The sequence below is a fragment of the Phaenicophaeus curvirostris genome, chromosome 1, assembly GCF_032191515.1.
Source record: "Phaenicophaeus curvirostris isolate KB17595 chromosome 1, BPBGC_Pcur_1.0, whole genome shotgun sequence".
Taxonomy (NCBI): domain Eukaryota; kingdom Metazoa; phylum Chordata; class Aves; order Cuculiformes; family Cuculidae; genus Phaenicophaeus; species Phaenicophaeus curvirostris.
This window is the reverse complement of record NC_091392.1, coordinates 94364500-94383136: the sequence shown is the minus strand read 5'-3', so window position 1 is coordinate 94383136 and position 18637 is coordinate 94364500. Positions and strand designations below refer to the sequence as shown.

General features: G+C 38.6%; 1 protein-coding gene across 1 annotated transcript; it reads left to right on the top strand.

Annotated features, from left to right (window-relative positions):
• Positions 1-8618: 8618 nt before the first annotated feature.
• On the top strand, positions 8619-18031 carry LOC138726830 (uncharacterized). Its single transcript, XM_069868856.1, has 7 exons — positions 8619-9169; positions 10282-10380; positions 11097-11157; positions 12111-13693; positions 14248-14311; positions 15621-15708; positions 17745-18031. Exons 4-7 carry the CDS (start codon positions 12344-12346, stop codon positions 17782-17784), a joined length of 1542 nt encoding a protein of 513 aa, XP_069724957.1. The 5' UTR covers positions 8619-9169; positions 10282-10380; positions 11097-11157; positions 12111-12343; the 3' UTR covers positions 17785-18031.
• Positions 18032-18637: the final 606 nt, after the last annotated feature.

Here is an 18637-nt window from a genome sequence, read left to right as displayed (position 1 = left end):
CGCTGGTCATTCTTCTGATGCAGCCCAGTACATAGCCGGCTTTCTGGGCTGCACGCACACATGTAGAGCTTGTCATCCACCAGCATCTCCGAGTCCTTCTCCTCAGGGCTGCCCTCAATCCATTCTCCACCTGTAACTGTGCTTGGGATTGCCCCGACCCAGACGCAGAACCTTGCACTTGGCCTTCTATATCGCGTGGCTCATGCGATTTTGGGGCTTGAATACTGTGTTCAGTTTTGGGTCCCTCACCACAAGAAGGATGTTGAGGCTCTGGAGCGAGTCCAGAGAAGAGCAACAAAGCTGGTGAAGGGGCTGGAGAACAGGCCTTATGAGGAGTGGCTGAGAGAGCTGGGGTTGTTTAGCCTGGAGAAGAGGAGGCTGAGGGGAGACCTCATTGCTCTCTACAACCATCTGAAAAGAAGTTGTGGAGAGGAGGGTGCTGGCCTCTTCTCCCAAGTGACAGGGGACAGGACAAGAGGGAATGACCTCAAGCTCTGCCAGGGGAGGTTTAGGCTGGATATTAGGAAAAAATTTTCACAGAAAGGGTCATTGGGCACTGGAACAGGCTGCCCAAGGAGGTGGTTCAGTCACCTTCCCTGGAGGTGTTCAAGGCACGGGTGGATGAGGTGCTGAGGGGCATGGTTTAGTGTTTGATGGGAATGGTTGGACTCGACGATCCGCAGAATCGAGACATCCGCAACAGAGAACATCCGCAACAGGCAGAACACAGACATCCCCACGCCGTCCCACCCGCGCCGCGCTGCGAGCCGCGTAGCCAATGGGAGGGCTCCGAGGCTGGTTGAATCTGCGGAGGAGGCGGGCGCTCGGCGGAGTTTTAGCCAATCAGAAGGAGGAAAGCGCCCAGGGCGTACTCGGATTGGCTGCGGCGCCTGACGGACGTGACCGACACCCAATCGGCGGCGGGGGAGGTGGCGGAGGGAGGTGGCGCGGTTTGAATCGGAGCGGGGCGGGAAGGAGGCGAGTGCGTGCGGGGATGGCGGGCGCCGTGCCGCTGGGCCTGGACGAGGGGCTGCGGCAGAGCAACGCCCGCTTCATGGCCTCCATCAGCCGCATCGTGGAGCGGGTGAGGGGCGGCGGGCGAGGGAAGGGGCTGGCGGGGCCGCCCGGGGCGGGGGGCCTGTCAGAGTGAGAGAGAGACTAAATGCAGACGAGTCACAGTCTTAGGTTACACAGCACTGAAAGTTACTCTCTACTTTAGTTAATTAGCGGTGGTGTCACAAGCTCCTGTGACTTACATGTGTGTGTATATATATGTGTATATATATATGTGTGTGTGTGCATACTGGCGCTTACATATTTATACAGACACATATACACTTTAAGTATATATTTGTATATATCATAGAATCATAGAATAACCAAGTTGGAAGAGACCCACTGGATCATCAAGTCCAACCATTCCTATCAAACACTAAACCATGCCCCTTAGCACCTCGTCCACCCGTGCCTTAAACATCTCCAGGGAAGGTGACTCAACCACCCCCCTGGGCAGCCTGTTCCAGTGCCCAATGACCCTTTCTGTGAAATTTCCTGATGCCTGTGAAATTTTTTTCCTGATGCCTGAGGCCTAAGCCTCCCCTGGCGCAGCTTGAGGCCATTCCCACTCGTCCTGTCCCCTGTCACTTGGGAGAGGAGGCCAGCACCCTCCTCTCTACAACATCCTTTCAGGTAGTTAGAGAGAGCAATGAGGTCTCCCCTTAGCCTCCCCTTCTCCAATCTAAACAACCCCAGCTCTCTCAGCCGTTCCTCATAAGGCCTGTTCTCCAGCCCCTTCACCAGCTTTGTTGCTCTTCTCTGGACTCGCTCCAGAGCCTCAACATCCTTCTTGTGGTGAGGGGCCCAGAACTGAACACACTACTTGAGGTGCGGTCTCACCAGTGCTGAGTACAGAGGGAGAATAACCTCCTTGGACCTGCTGGTCACACCGTCCGGTGGGTCTCTTCCAACCTGGTTATTCTATGATTCTATGCCATTGGCCTTCTTGGCCACCTGGGCACACTGCTGGCTCATGTTCAGTCGCTGTCAACCAATACCCCCAGGTCCCTCTCCTCCACGCAGCTTTCCAGCCAGACTTCTCCTAGTATGTAGCACTGCATCGGGTAGTGCTGCAAGTGAAGGACCCGGCATTTGCCCTTGTTAAACCTCATGCCATTGGACTCTGCCCAGTGGTCCAGCCCGTTCAGATCCCTTTGCAGAGCCTCCCGACCCTCCAGCAGATCGACATTTCCACCCAGCTTAGTGTTGTCCGCAAACTTGCTAAGGGTGCACTCAATGCCTTCATCCAGGTCATTGATAAAGACATTGAACAGGGCTGGAGCCAGCACTGAGCCCTGGGGAACCCCACTTGTAACTGGCCTCCAGCTGGAGGTAACTCCATTTACCACCAGTCTCTAGGCCCAGCCATCCAACCAGTTTTCCACCCAGGAGAGTGTGCACCAGTCCAGGCCAGAGGCAGACAGTTTCCTAAGCAGAATGTTGTGAGAAACTGTCAAAGGCTTTACTGAAGTCCAGGAAGACCACATCCACAGCCTTTCCCTCATCCAGCAGCTGAGTCACTTTGTCATAGAAGGCGATCAGGTTAGTTTGGCAAGACCTGCCTTTTTGTGTAGGATATATTTTATATATTTGTAATATATATTTACAGCTGCTGCTGTAAATCTTTACCAGTATTATAAACTTCCCAGGAATTGGATTTGATGGGTGGACAGTTTGGTGGATAAGAAGCTGGTTGGAGGGTCGTATTGAGAGAGTAGTGGTCAATGGCTCGATGTCCAGATAGAGATCCGTGACAAGTGATATCTCTCAGGGGTCTGTACTGGGACCAGTGCTCTTTGATATCTTAATCAATAACATAGACAGCGAGATCGAGTGCACCCTTAGCAGGTTTGCAGATGACACCAAGCTGAGTGGTGCAGCTGCCACACCAGAAGGACGGCATGTCATCCAGAGGGAACTGGACAGGCTAGAGAATATCATTAGGTTCAACAAGGACAAGTGCAAGGTCCTACACTTGGATTGGGGCAAGCCCTGATTTCAATACAGAATGGGGGATGATGTATTGAAAGCGGCCCCGTGGAGAAGGACTTGGGGGTGCTCATTGATGAGAAGCTCGACATGAGCCAGCAATGTGCACTCAGTCCAGAAGGCCAACCGCGTCCTGGGCTGCATCAAAAGAAGCGTGGCCAGCAGGTCAAGGGAGGTGATTCTACCCCTCTATTCCACTCTTGTGAGACCTCATCTGGAATACTGTGTCCAGTTGTGGAATCCCCAAGATAAGAAGGATATGGAACTGTTGGAACAGGTCCAGAGGAGGGCTACAAGGATGATCAGACGGCTGGAGCGCCTCCCATACAAAGACAGGCTGAGAGAGTTGGGCTTGTTCCACCTGGACAAGAGAAGGCTCTGAGGAAATCTTATAGTGACCTTCCAGCACCTGAAGGTGGCCTACAAGAAAGCTAGGGAGGGGCTTTTTACAAAGGCAGGTAGTCACAGGGCTAGGGGGAATGGCTCTAAATTGTAGAGGAGCAGATTTAGACTAGATATAAGGAGGAATTTCTTCACAATGTGGGTGGTGAGGCACTGGAACAGGTTGCCCAGGGAAGTGGTGGCTGCCCCATCCCTGGAGGTGTTCAAGGCCAGGTTGGATGGGGCCTTGGGCAGCCTGATCTAGTGGGAGGTGTCCCTGCCCATGGCAGAGAGGTTGGAACTAGATGATCTTTAAGGTCCCCTCCAACCCAAACTATTCTATGTTTTCTGCTGATGTCTAGGTGCTGGCCTAAGGCTAAGTCTGGTTCTAGAACATTGTTCTCGTCTAGCATTAGATTGGGTGTTTTTATATATCATGAGCTATAGGTCTATGCTGAGTGGCTACTACCACTGTGTAATAGAGTAACTTAACCACTACTGAAAACTCTCTGAAGCCTCATTATGTCAGTGGCTGGCTTATGCCTTGAAAATGAATGACTTATACACATGCTTACAATATATGGGTTTCCTCCAGGGAAAAAAGCCTATATATATATATATATGTATTTTTCCAGATTCCTGACATCTAACTGCAGCCAATAGAAGAATATACAAATAATTTCACGTTTTGGTCAAAACAAAGTTGTATAGAAACAAGAGTTAAAATGCATATTGTAAACATTGCTTTAATAATTTATGCTTATCTTCAATGGTCCTTTTTCTTTTTTTAGTATAATCATCCTTTTGAAGGTGATTTACTTATTTCTATAGAAACTCTCACTTACAGTACACGTAAAGGTAAGAACTTCTTAAAACTTCAATACTTACATGCTGTATATTTATACTTAATAAAACATGCAGCTTTTAATGTGACACTTATTTGCAACAGATATCGTAACAGATATGATATGATACAGTTATGTCATTTCATATGTAAACTTTGATACATGAGTAAAATACCTGGAGAGTTTATTTATATGCACCTTTTAGTCCATTGCATACTCTTGTTTTAGACAACAGAAAAGAGTCATTAGCAAAGTTCAGGATAACAATGGTTGATATTTGGATATATTGTAAGAAGAAGAATCAAAATGGAGAAGGCTTGTGTTTGAACAACTGAAGGAAGGTATTAGCTCGAAGTTGATACTCATGAATGGATCCTGTAGTTTAATCTCTGCTTAGTATTCTGGAGGCTGTTCTGATAAATTCCTGTTACGTCAAATGTCAGGTTGAACAGGGTAGTTTGACTCCTGAATTTTTAATCAAAGGTCATTTTGTTAGCATAACTCTATACCACATTATGCCATGTCACATTTTTCCAGTGATTTGTTATGACTTGATCCATTATAGAGTTGATAATGCTTACAGAGAGCTAGTTTTGAAACAAACTAGAGGAGGTGGTTAGAGACTTGCTTGCCCGGCTAGACACCCATAAGTCTATGGGGCCAGATGGAATCCACCCGAGAGTATTGAAGGAGCTGGCGGATGTGCCTGCCAAACCCCTTCCCATCATCTTCCAGCGATCCTGGCTCACCAGCAAAGTTCCACTGGACTGGAGGCTGGCTGATGTTGTGCCCATCTACAAGAAGGGTCGCAGGGAGGATCCAGGGAACTACAGGCCTGTCAGTCTGACCTCAGTGCCAGGGAAAGTCAGGGAACAGGTGATCTTGAGCGCTATCATGAAGCACATGCAAGAGAACCAGGTGATCAGGCCCAGTCAACACGGGTTCACAAAAGGCAGGTCTTGCCAAACTAACCTGATCGCCTTCTATGACAAAGTGACTCGGGTGCTGGATGAGGGAAAGGCTGTAGATGTGGTCTTCCTGGACTTCAGTAAAGCCTTTGACAGAGTTTCTCAAGCTGCACCAGGGGAGGTTCAGGCTTGACACCAGGAAAAAATATTTCATGGAAAGGGTCATTGGGCACTGGAACAGGCTGCCCAGGGAGGTGGTTGAGTCACCTTCCCCAGAGGTGTTTAAGAGACAGGTGGATGATGTGCTGAGGGGCATGGTTTAGTGATAGGAATGGTTGGACTTGATCCAGTGGGTCTTTTCCAACCTGGTGAGTCTGTGAAACTGTTGTTCTAAAATTCATTGCTCAGGGTTTTAGTGGGATTTGTGACTCTAGTATCATGGTGGCTTTATTGGGAAACTAAATGTCCTGCCAGTTTTTGTCATCACTGAAGAGAGGATTATGATATGTAAATTGCCATATCAGTTCTTGTAAAGAACTTCGTGGACATACACATGAAGTACTACCACAGTGTCAAGCACAATGTAATCATATACTAGATATGGTTTACTTTTTAAAGGCTTTTAAAGACTGGAAAGTTTACATTTTAGATATATATTGTCTATCAAGAGGATAGAGAGGAAACAGCGCTGTAAAACAGTCTTTGATTTGTAAAGGCTTGATTATGCTTTTGGTATTAGTAACCTGTATTCAATATGGAATGAACATGAATCTCAGTCTGTAAAACCTTAATTAGGGCTTTAAGTTACCTCAGATACCATATAGTCTGCATACATTAAATAATACTTAAAACCAAAATAATTTGATTTTTTCACCCTCTTCTGATTTTAGCTCAATGTTGTTAGACTCAGCATGTGGTATTATTTTTGCCTAATTTCTCAATTAATTTGAAATTACAATATTCTCTTCGCTTGTTTTCCCATGGATTTTTGTTTTGGCAATTGTATTGGAGACTGTTCTTTTTTAATATGTTCTTCCTAGATATTTGTTTGCTAGAATGATACTTGGTGTAGATAGTGTTATAAGAAAAGCTATGTTTATACTGATATCTTTTTATTTCTAGGGCCTAAACGATGGGAGGACGTGTCAGTCAAGAAGATTAGAAAATGGAAGAAGGAAGTTCTTGAGGTATCTAATAATATAGTCCTACTACAGTCAAAATGTAGCAATATTTCTTTTTATATATCTAATATAGGAATACATGCTAATCTTGCTGTGGCATGTAATATTTGCAAGAGGTATCACTGAAGTCAACATCTGCTTTAAAATAGAGTGTTAGGATAGATTGGTTAAGACCATCAGATGAGATTGGTAAATAGTTACCTATTTTATCCTGAGCTTAACATTTTAATAGTCATCTATTTTATCAAATAGTCATCTATTCTATCCTGATTCTATCCTGATTCTAAATTATTCTATTATATCCTGATTTATCCTGACAAATAGTGATCTATTTTATCCTGATTCATCATCTACTAAGCATTGCTGTGCAACTTTACTGACTAAATACATTAAGAACTGTAAGAGGAATTCTCTTAGACTTTTATGTGGGCCAGGGTAGCTAAAGCATATGTTCTTGGAGTGATTTTAACAACAACACTATGTCAAGAAGTGAATGATCAGGTAAGTTTTACCATGTATTTGTCGCATTTCTGTTCAGGCCAGGGAAAAGCTGAAGGAAACTGAATGACTGCTTAGGGACTGCCGAGTTGTGAGATATTCCAAGTAAATAAAGGCATCGGTTAAAATACTTTTTCTCTTCTAGAATTCTTCTGACTTTTTTTTTTTTCTGATTGCAGTATACAAGAGGAAGTCAAAGCAATGCAGGTAAAGTGTTTGAAAAAATAAGTGCTAGTTATCTTATCCAAGGAGTGTTGACTTAATAGAACATGTCCTAGTTTTATGCCAAACTCTTTAGGATACTCATTGTTTTTTGTGGGGGAACTACCCGAAAAAACTTAACAATACTTCTGTTCATAAAGATTATGAAAGATAGTTGACGATGAGTAAGACATTATAATTGATGTTGCTATCATCACAAGTTGATCAAAATAATCTTCCCTTATCAACTAACCAGTAAGCTTTTTGTTGTATTTGTTGGGTTTGTCAAACGTTCACTGAATCTAAAAATTCCAACCCTAACTTATGTGGGTATGGAAGTGGAGAAATTTGGAAGTTGCTAGCTTTTTAAGAATAGCTAGTTAAATAGGCATATTAAAAAAATGGTTCTTAAAAGAATCTAGTGAAGTCACATGATGAGCTGACAAAAATTTAGCGTAATATTCTGTATAGTGAATGCCATCATGCTATCTACAGTAAAAAGTGTATAGTTAGTTCATTAGAGATCAGGCATCATGATGGAAGTCAAACCAAGACCACATATTGAAGTGTAATTCTGATACTACTTGGGGAGATGTATGACATCTGCAGATTTTCTCATTGTTCTGAAAAGGAGCTGTATGTTCCAATAACATACATGTTTTTACTAGGGTAAATGGCGGGGAGGGGGAAATTATGATGCGTACAGCAAAGGTGTGTTGGGCTTTCTTAAGGTTTGGAAGTGATTTTTTTTGGTGTTGTTTATTTTATGACGTTCATCTGAGAAAATTTTACACTGAACGTCTGAGGATAAAACACAACCTAGTGTCTCTCTCCGTCTACAATCTCACCAAAAATTCATCCATGCAGGGTTCAGGTATAGACTTTGAATCAACCTGTGAAATTAAAATGATGAGCTGGGAAATAAGGAGTCTGATACAAAAAGATTCAGAAGGTCCAAATCTTTGCCTTTAATTTTTACAAAGTAATATGTAGATGGTTCTTAATAGCACAAAAAAATGAGTGGCTATAATCTTGCTAACTTGCTAACTTGTTAAGGAAAAAAGGATATCTTTAGTTGCTTTAGCTAAAACTTAAGCTTTGGTAGGTTTTTCCATCTCTTAGTATTCATACAGAATGCTTCACATTTCTCAGTGAAGGCCGTGTTTCTTACAGGTGTTATACAGTATTTTTGTTCTAAAGTATGAAAAACCTATCAACAGCAGGCACAAATAAGTGAAACAGCTCCCACCTGTACCTGCAAGTACTGGTTTACCCTTAATAGGGAAAATTATTAGGTCTACCTTCTTTGGTTTCACGGGAAGAAGCATGGCAAAGTTATAGTGATATCTGAAGTTTCTTCTTACTATTAGGATAGTATCACAAAAACATGAATTTATTTGGGAAAGTTCAATTCTGAATCATATATATTTATCTAAGTATATTTACATTTAGAAGATCACATCACAGTCAAAACGTAAAATTTACAGTAGCCCACTTCCTAACAAACCCCAGTTTTGTTGGGTTTCATTCCTAAAAATACCTACAGAATACCAAAAATTGAATTGGAATATTTGAACTTGCTTTTTAATATTCACTCCTCTCTTATTTCTCACCTTGTCAGTTCTGAGGCAGTCTTGACAATAAGAAACTAATAAAAGGAAGTATAGTAGAAGGTCCTTACTGTCTTTGTTGGGATATTTAGGAATGTAATGGGAAATAAATGGGCATGAATAATGAGTCTTGCACAGCAGTGCTTTGAAAATATCCTAGTCTCTGGAATGGTTAGCATAAAACTGGTTGAAAAACTGGTTACAAGCAAGTTATTTTCACTCTTCATTGTTCCACTCAAGTCACTTATACTGCAAACCATGCTTTTCAATTGGACTTGAAATGAAAACATAATACTGAGAAAAATTTTTAGTCTAGAAAACAGTTTTCTGAAATGCAACCAGTTTAGTCAATAAGCTATACAGTGTGTGTTTAAAAACATTTCTATTTTGGTTCTGAGTTCAACTGGACTTTATTTAGTGTTTATCTTCAAGTTGTAGGTGAAGAAAGCAATGCTGATATAGTTTCAGTAAGAAGAAAATTTGAAGACCTTCACTTACAGGTAAAAAAAAAATCTAGTGTCTAATGTAATGGAATAATTTTTGTGTTCAATAGAAATGATTGAACTATTTCAAGAGCTTGCACATGCCTGGTGAGTTGACGCAGAAGACTATGTAGTCTGTATCTTAATGCACATTTTCCGCAAGCACAGCAAATGAGAAGTTCAATAATGTCATGAAAACCAGGATGAAGTAATATTATGTCTTGGTGTTATTAGTATACCAGAGAAAGCCATAAAATCTAACCGAATAGAACAGCCAACCCTGAGAATGTCTATTATAGGTATGGCAAAAGAATAACCAGAGGAATCACAAGGTGAAAGCAGTTATAAAAATATGATTGTTCACCTGCGTCCAGCATAAATAGGTTACAGGAATTTAAAAAAAAAAAGTAAACATGAAATAACAGCTGCCGTAAGAAAAGCAGAATGGAGTCTTCTGCTGTTGTTTCCCAAACTAGACTGGGTATCAGGACTCCCCAGAGTAGTTACATTGATTAAAAAAATCATACTTTGTGTGTGCAGCTATTCTAATCCTGTATCCTACTTGCTTAAAAACAACCACCAAAAACTTAGTTTACTTTCCTTACTCACCAGGCATTGTTGTGTTTCTGACAACAGCCAATACAAACTGCCTCAGAAGACAAGAGTTTCACTAATGAAAAAGTTACCATTTATCACCAGATTTTCACATAGAGATGTATTACAGAGTAGATCTTAATTTGCATTTGAACTCCTAGGATATTTATAATGCTTGTAAAGATTTACAGCAGTAGCTGTGATTTCCAATGCTTTGTAACCTAACATTAAGACTTGTTTCTTTTGGTTTGTTTTTTTTGTTTGTGTTTATTAGTGGATCTTCTGAGGCAGTGCATGCTTTTCCCTGCATCAGTAAACTAGCTAGTTATCTCTGATTATGTGTCTTCACATACAGTTTATTGTCTGGATTTTTTTTTTATAACATGTATACATTAAAAATAAGTTTATATGAGTTATGGGGGTTGGAGACCATCATCTGAATAATACTGCTTTGAAATAAATCTGAATATGTTTGAATTTGTCAGCATCAATAACCTATGTCTTCTAATTAATTCTTTGGTTTTTTTCCCTCTAAGAATCACCACAAAGATGATGAGAAAATTCAAGAGAAAGTAAAAGTTCGAGTGGATGCAATAATACAAGATTCTGCTAGAAAAATTCCCGAGTGGATTACGGTGACCTATTTTGTTATAGATTATTAGCTAATTAGAATAAAATAAGAATTCTCTAACTGTACAGAACAATGAATTCTAATACAACTTCTCTGTTGTCCCATCATTATACCTCTTCTTGCTGTCTGCCTAAATATCACAGTTTCTCAGGTCTGTGATAGCAACGATTTGTAAGAAACAGAACAGACCATATCCAATTTTTCTATCACTTTTTTACTTTGTTTTTTGAACCCTGAGGTGTGAATAGATCAGTAAGTTTTCTGAAAAGCCTAAACTTAAGGTTTTTAGAGGAAAAAAAAGGATTTCTTTTTGTTTTGGGACTTGGAGGGGATTGAGAATGGAGGATTATGTTAGGTGCTGCAGCTTCTGTTTCCTAATGGACTTGCCAGGGATGTATTGCATTATCAGGGTATAAGTATCTATATATAAATTCACATATTTGTGGAAGGGATTAAAATATGATACATAACGCAGAAATTGCAAACATAATAAACAGCTTTCTTTGATAAAACTGGTAACTCTTGAAAATTCTTACTGAAGTCTTGGACTACTTTTTCCATCTTGCCTGAAATCTACTAAGCCCCTTAGGACCATAACTCTCTACAGGACCTCCTGCAGTAAAGAGAGCAGAGGAGGAATCACAAATAAGGGTTTGATACTAACTTTAATGTACAGAAAGTTCAAGGTATTAGATTGTGTCTTTTTTGTTTGCTTTTCAGATAGCACCTCGAGATTCCCTGGAAGGTCTTCATTTAGCTTCACCAGTGCAAGAGCTGATTGGTACAACTAAATCTTTTGGGTGTTGGTAACTTATGTTACAGAATGGGGTTTTTTTTAACAGAATTTATTAGAAGTATTTAATTTACTGAAAACACAGAGGCACTATTATCTATCAGAAAAGTTCAACAGGTTGTATTCTTGAGGAGAAGTTAGACATGATTTTGCCTATGGCAAAATGTAATTGAAAAAATAGAAAATAAATAACTTGTATACCTAAAACTAGGTTTTCTTAAATAGCGCCAGAAAAAAAAAAATCATAGTTACAAAATTCAGCTGCATTAAGCTCTATTAAATGAAAGCATAATTTTTTTGTTTCTGTTTATTTTGATATCAAGGAATGTAATTAATGGCTTTGGGGCTGCTAGCAACTGGTACTCAAAGTAGTACTTCAGTAGTAAACTTTCTTCAGAAGCCCTACAGGCTGGATGCCAGCCTAAGATAGAGTTTTGGTGTAAATATTTCAAGCCAAACAACTACAAAAAGCATTATCTTCATGTTTTGCATGAAGCAAAGCTGCACTGGTACTAGATAAGTAAAAAGCTTTCAAGTAACATGGAAATAGAGTAACAAAACCTGTAAGACAAGGCTGTTCCTCCTAGTCAGAAATAAGAGAGCAAACCAGTCTGCCTCCACAATAAAAATACTTTATATCAGTATGTTAAGCTACTATTTTAAAATAGCTTTTTTTTCCCCAATGCATTTGATTTGTCTTCATTTGTTTGTTAATTCACTATGGTTAGGAAAATCCTTTTAATTATTTCCTACTGGTTTGTATGTTAATCATCCATTTAGCCTGGCAAAATTTCTTACGGAAATACGCTATTGCAGTAACGCTATCTGTACTGTGTACAATTGTTTTTAAGTCTTGTAATACATTACTGTAGGTGCCCTAATAAGTTTTTAATTTTTTGTCTTCTGGTTTTGTTTTGTGATTCGTTTGTGTTTCTGAATAGGCAACCAAGCTGCTGTCTGCATAAAGAAAGCAGAGTTGTCAAATGAACATTCTTCATCGAGACCTCTGCAGTTAAAATTTTGTGGTGTTCCCATTTCACCAAAGAGAGTAACTGTACCCAGGCATCAGTGTTCTCCAGAACTGGATAAAACATGCTGTATCTTGGAAGAATACCAGTCTGCAGATGAGGAGTGCTCCTGGGGCGATGTAACTCTTGCAGACTTGTATCCATCCATGGTAGAGACACTTACAAGGCTCATGACAAAGCAGTCTCAAAGGAAAGCGTTAAAATCCATGTTTGGACATTATAGGCACAAAAGATGGCATCCTGGAAGGCTGAAGCTCAACGTCACTGCAGGCAAAATAAGAGGGTTCAGACCTCTTAAACTGAAGAAAGCATTACCCAGCATATGCAGCGGTAGAAGTGAAGACATCTGGAATCAAACATTTAGAAGGGAGAGCAGAGGACTTTGTGATGGCAATTCTGCCATTAATAATTTATCTGGTCAGGTACCTTATTCTCACATTGATACAAATGAAGTCAAAATTAACTACTCTGACTCAACTTTAGAACATCATTTGATATCTGGAAGAGGCCAAAAAGTCTCCAAACAGTCTGTTTTTCCTAATGTTATGGCTACTACAGGAGAGACATTTCTAGTTGAAGACAAGTTACAGCCTGCTGTCTCACTGAAGAATTCAGAATGCAAAGAAAGTGAAAAATTGGCTTACAAATGTTCCTCAGAGTACTGTTTTAGAATATCTACTGCCAGTTCAGGGTCAGCAGTGCTTCATCTGGTAAAAGACAGTAAAACTCAAAAAACTGCCTTTCCTTGTGGTGATACCTCAGAGCTGTGTTCATCTGCTTGCAGTTCCTATGGCAATAGTAAAACTCTTACACCTGTCAGAAACTGTTCTCCTCTGAGACCATCGAACACTTTGCTCCTAACTCCTGAAAAAATAATTTCTGAAAGACGAATTTCTTTCCAGGGCACTCGCTTATTTTCCTCATTGTCTACAAAGCAGAGTCTTTCAAAGATGCCCCAGAAATACGAAGATGCATTTGAAAAGCTCTACTACAAGCTGTGTTCAAAAGAAATCCAAATGCCTTTGACAAGACCTCTTTCAAATTCACAGAACCTTGAAGAGAAAGGGAAATTAGTGAAGATGGATTTAAGTGATTCCACGATGTTCAATACACAGTATGATAGAAAATTCAACAAGATCTATAAGCAATTGGTTAGTGAGGCTGTTCCAAAACTTCCTGGGATTCAGAGAGCTTCACATTTGAGGAAATATGAACAAGTACAGATGTCTGAAACTGTAAATGCTCTTGTTAACTCTCCTGTTCGAACATTATCTGCAATTCCCAGAGTTAAAAGAGTAGGAAGTTTTCAAAATGATCTTCTTTGTTCACCAGTAAAGCGACTGAAAAATATACCAGAACGTTACTTTACATCACCAAAATGTCAACAGATTCCTCACAGAAAAAATGTTAATCTTCAGACAGTTGGCATGGATTTTTTGAGCACACGCAATGGTAGTAAACCCAGCTTTTTTGGCAGTCACAACTGTCAGAGTCAGGTACGTAAGGACCTTGTAAAAAAAGAAAAAAAATTATTGTGCACTCTTTGGTGATGTTTGGAGAAGGGGTTAAAAACTGATTAGAGCTGAAAGCTGTTTAAACTAGTGACAGCACACTTCTGATACTATTTGGTCAGTAGGCTTGTTTTACAGGTTTAAAGTTTTGGGGATATTTATTTGCTAAAATGTAAGTTGTATCTAGTCTCCTGAATCATATGAGGAAGATCCCTTTATTTAATAACCATGAAAATGCTTATAAAATGCTCAAGAAAAGACTTTGTCACATTTTAATAGACCATGTCACTCGTTAAAATAATCTCAAACAGTGTCCCTGTTAATTAATTTATTGTCTTTCTGAATTGTTGATGTTTAATACATTTTATGGGTGGACATGGTGAGGTAAACAAATTAAGCCTTACTGAGTTCCATTCAAATCATCAAGTATTCAATCAGACCCTTGAATTTCCTGGTTCCCAGTTATTTCTTCTGAGGGAAACTGTGAAAGAATACATGAGCTTTTTCATTGATGTAATCTGTTGATGCTTTATTTTCAGGACTCTGGATTTCATGCTTCTTCAGATAAAACTTTTCTTGATATTCCTGGTACTTCCCTGCAAGGTTAGTTTCAGAAACTTTATGAATTACTGCTTTACCAGTCACAAGCACTTCTTCAAAGGGTAAATCTGCAGATCTCAATAGCCCACTGTCTAGGTGACAGCTCTCCTTCCTCGGTAGTAATTGGGTACATTTAAGTGTTCCATTAAGTAAATAATCTGTACAGGAAAGAGTTTCCTGATACACATTTACAGCTATTTAAGAAGTTTTTATTTAGTCTAACTGGGGCTTTTTCTACTGTCCTTGTTATCCTCTGGTTTTCTCTCCTCCTTTTATTATTTCAGTTTGCCTGTTTCTTTTTCTTTCTGTATCTAAATGTTCAGCAGCAAAGGCATAGTTTGCTAATGCTACATCTGAATAACCAAATACTTTTGTTGGATTCTTCAGCTTTACAAAAAATTTCAATTGAGTTGTTGCATGGTTACTGTCACTTGCTTAGGTAAATTGGATTATTAATCTGGACAAAAAGACTTTTGCTAATTCAGGACATTATGATTTTCATATTTAAAAAAAACTCACCTACACTTGTTTAAGATTTTCAATGTTGATCTTTTAATTTCCATTTTAAAACCTGATTTTGGTTAAAGCATGTTTATAATATAACGTGAATTTTTCCTCCTAAGTAAAATGATCAATGTTTGTTTTCCAAATTTTATTTTTACTATCGTTGTCATCAAGATAACGACTAACTAACATTGAAATGAAAACACTAAAGATTACTTGAAATATTGTCAGCTGGTACACAGGAAGAAAATGGCAGAAGAAATGCACTCGTTTGCATGGTTCTTACTTTGTTGCATTGTCATTACTGATTAATTTTAAAGAATTAGATTATTTATTTATTTATTATTTTTCTATTTATTATTTATTATATTTTTATATGTGTTATTTTATTTATTTATTTATTATTAGATTATATTATTATTTGATTATTTGACTTATCCCATCTGTCTTATTTTGCCTTCCTCAAATTTTAACTCATACTTTATGTATTACATTTTTCTCTAGTATCAGCAGTTTCTTTTACTTTTAATGGTAATAAATAATTTCTTCTATTTTCTAAAGTTAATAAACTATAAGTATTTGAAAGAAACCCAGTTTATACTCAAATACATTTAATGTATAAAACATATTTGAAATTAAGTTTTGCTGGAACCTTTTGCATTAGAATATTTTTCTAAAGAAATTACTCGTTGATGCATGCCAATGAAGTATCGCCAATGTCTTAATATGCTAATATTTTAACAACCTACTGTAGTGTCCATGCATCTTAGCGTTGTTCTTGCCTTTTCATAATGTTTCTCATCACCAGAATCTGGGATTGCAGATGCCCACTCTGGTAGGCCTAGGACAACAAAGAATCACAACCATCCCAACAATGCACAGAAGCGTAACATAAGGTAAGTGCCTTTTAAGAGAAGAAATTTCAAAAGAAATTCTATATTAACATCTACTTTAAAGGTATGGAGGTTGTACTTGCATGTGTACTTCTAGAATGAAAATCAGCATGGATGTTTATGAGAGCCCAAGCTAATCAAACCTGCAGACTTGAAGGCTGGGATGCAAGCATCTGCGAACAGAAACAGCCATGCTCCAGCATGGATAATCTGTGAACACAAGTTAGTAAGATGGCCTAACTGAATAGCTACCTTGGTCCCTATTTTGTGTTCATTATAAAGGGATTTATTGTTTTAGATATAATTATAGAATTGGTTCGGGTTGTGTGTTTGAGCTAAAAAATCTTCTCAGATCCTTAGGCTGTGGAGACTGCAGTACATTGCCATTTAAAAGGACTTTCAAAAGTTAGTTTCTGTACGTTTGGACATAGTTACCTGCATTTTGGCTCTGTGTAAACAAGCAGTGGCTCTGTTTGGAAGATAACAGAGATCCTCTCCTCCTGCTGTTATCTCTATTGGCAGTATATTTAGATCTCTGGAACATTACTTCCTGCGCCATCAATACTGACCTACTACATCTGCTTCTCTTAGAAAATGTGACTTTTGTAGGATTATTAAGTTTCGGATCTCTTGGACTTCTAATTCCAAACTAATTTAATAGGCAACAAGATTAAAAAGCATTAAAGTTCTCTGAACAGCTTCTCATTTTATTTTCCAAAACATTTTTGGCATGTTTTTTTTTGCCAAAAAAGTCTAATTTGGCACCACAAGATATGCTGCCTTCAAGAAATATTTTGACTAACTTGAGATGGTTTTACAACTGATATAAAAATTTTCTCAAACTGTTCAAATTAAAACTTCAAAGGAAGCCTGAATGTATTTTTAAACTACTTGTATGGAGAACTTAACTGGAAAAGAGGTTGTATGATTTAAAGAAAAAAGTTTAAGTTTAAGCAAAGATGGAATTAAAACATATATTGATAAAGATTGCAATTAGTTTATTTTTGATATAATGGAAGACCGGAGGCAAGATGATAAGTGGTCACGGATGTATCTGCAATGAGTATGCCCGCTTAAAAGAGTAAATTTCTGTGTAGTTCTTAGATTCCCTCTTTTTTTCCTTCAATTCTTTTTCCTGACTCCATAGAAAATAGTCCTCCCTGTGAGATTAGTAATTGTTCTAAGAGAAAAGATTTTCCTTTCCTTAATGCGTGTAAGCAGAGAATTTTGAGAAAGAGTAGGAAATCTGGATTTCACAGGGTTCTCTCTTGCCAAGCCATCTGGAATAAAATCTATATCTTTGTTCCTTAATTTCATAAATGCATGTTTACTGATTTGTGGCTAAAACGGACTGTCAGCTGGCAAGCTATCTTAGTGGTGTGATATTCTTAGCCTTCTATGGTTCCCATGAGTAAAGCTCATCTGGTTTCAGAGCCCTCAGAAGTTTTATGCCTAAACCATGTGGCAAAATGCTGTATGTTATAGCAAGTGGTTGTGGAAAAATGAATGTTCTGTCTGGCACTTGATTGTCTTCATCTAGAAGATGATTGTGAAAAAGATATTTGAGAACAGGAAATGCTTGTAACTAAAATTTGTCCTCTGCTCTCTGTGTGAATGCTGTCCTACAGCTATATAACTATGCTCATTTGTCAGATGGTTTAAATGGTTTAAAATAGATGTTAAAAAATCATGCCATTTCTTAAGTAATATGCAAGAAATAATTATTCTCACTTGTATCATTCATATTTAGCAATTTGCGAATACATTAGAAGATTACATCTCAAAGTTTAATAGCTATTTATATAATTTACATTAATGTAGTAACATTACTGAGACATTAAAATGACATAGGATGAAGTTTCCTCTCCAGCTGAAAGCTCATAGGAATGCAGACAAATAGTCCTGCTGTTGCTTACAGTCAAGATATTCAGATACCTTGCCTCGGTGATTTGTTTCAGTTCCATTCTGTTCATTGGAGCTTCAGCAAGCATAGTATTTTTGTGTAATTCACTTACCATCTAAAAAATTATTTTCTGTAGGATATCCAGAAAACTAAGCTACACTGATGGGAAAGACTAAAATCCTAGCGATCCCTTGGATGACTTCCTGGTCGAAACTTACGAAGGAGCATTCACAGACTGCTACAGTGAAAACATTGTTTTATAAAGATTGTGTTTGGTTTGGCTTTCTTACTCTAAGGAAGTGTTATAAATATGTAATATATTAGTAGTCCTGATTTATACTTCCCTGTAATATAAATCTTCAGGAACCAGTTCGTGCCTTCTGATGGGGTACTGCTTAATCCTTTAGCTTCATCAGGTGTTGCAGGGCATCAGGGTTTCTTTCTATGGCTAAGTTTAAATTTTGTATTTGCTAATGTTTATAACAACAATGTGGTCTGCATTATTGTTTTATCCTAATAACCTTTGATTCTCAATAATAAGGTAAGAAACAAGCTCTTTCTGATGAATTCTGGCCTATTCATACTTTCTAGATAGGTCAGTACTAAATGAGCGAAAATAATCTAAACTGGGCTGCATGGTCCAGCTGCATTATTATACACCATGACTTGTAATATGCTTGTTATATAATTTTAATGTTAAATTTTTGTAGCGTCTTAACAAAATTGGTTGTTCAATAAAATTTTATCACTTTTAATGGATTTGATAGTTATATTTTGTATTCAGACAAAGTTCTACCTGGCACAATATGTTATATGCTCTAAATAAATGTCTGTTCCAAACTTGCTTTCAGCATTTTATTTCAGATATGTGAGTTGTCAGGAGGAGTTTAAATGCCTACAGCAAATACACAAGAATAATGTGGCAGGGTCCCACAGATTTGCTTTGCCTTTTTCCTTCTTGGCAAAGAGATTGTTTTAGTGGTGTTCAGGTCGAGTACACTCTTTTATCAGCATTGCCGCTTGTCAGTT

Excerpts from the sequence above, each read along its gene's own strand:
- LOC138726830 (XM_069868856.1), top strand. The coding sequence starts at position 12,344 with ATGGTAGAGACACTTACAAGGCTCATGACAAAGCAGTCTCAAAGGAAA. Across the intron at positions 14,312-15,620 it reads TCCTGGTACTTCCCTGCAAG|AATCTGGGATTGCAGATGCC; the intron begins GTTAGTTTCAGA and ends TCTCATCACCAG. Across the intron at positions 15,709-17,744 it reads GCACAGAAGCGTAACATAAG|GATATCCAGAAAACTAAGCT; the intron begins GTAAGTGCCTTT and ends TATTTTCTGTAG.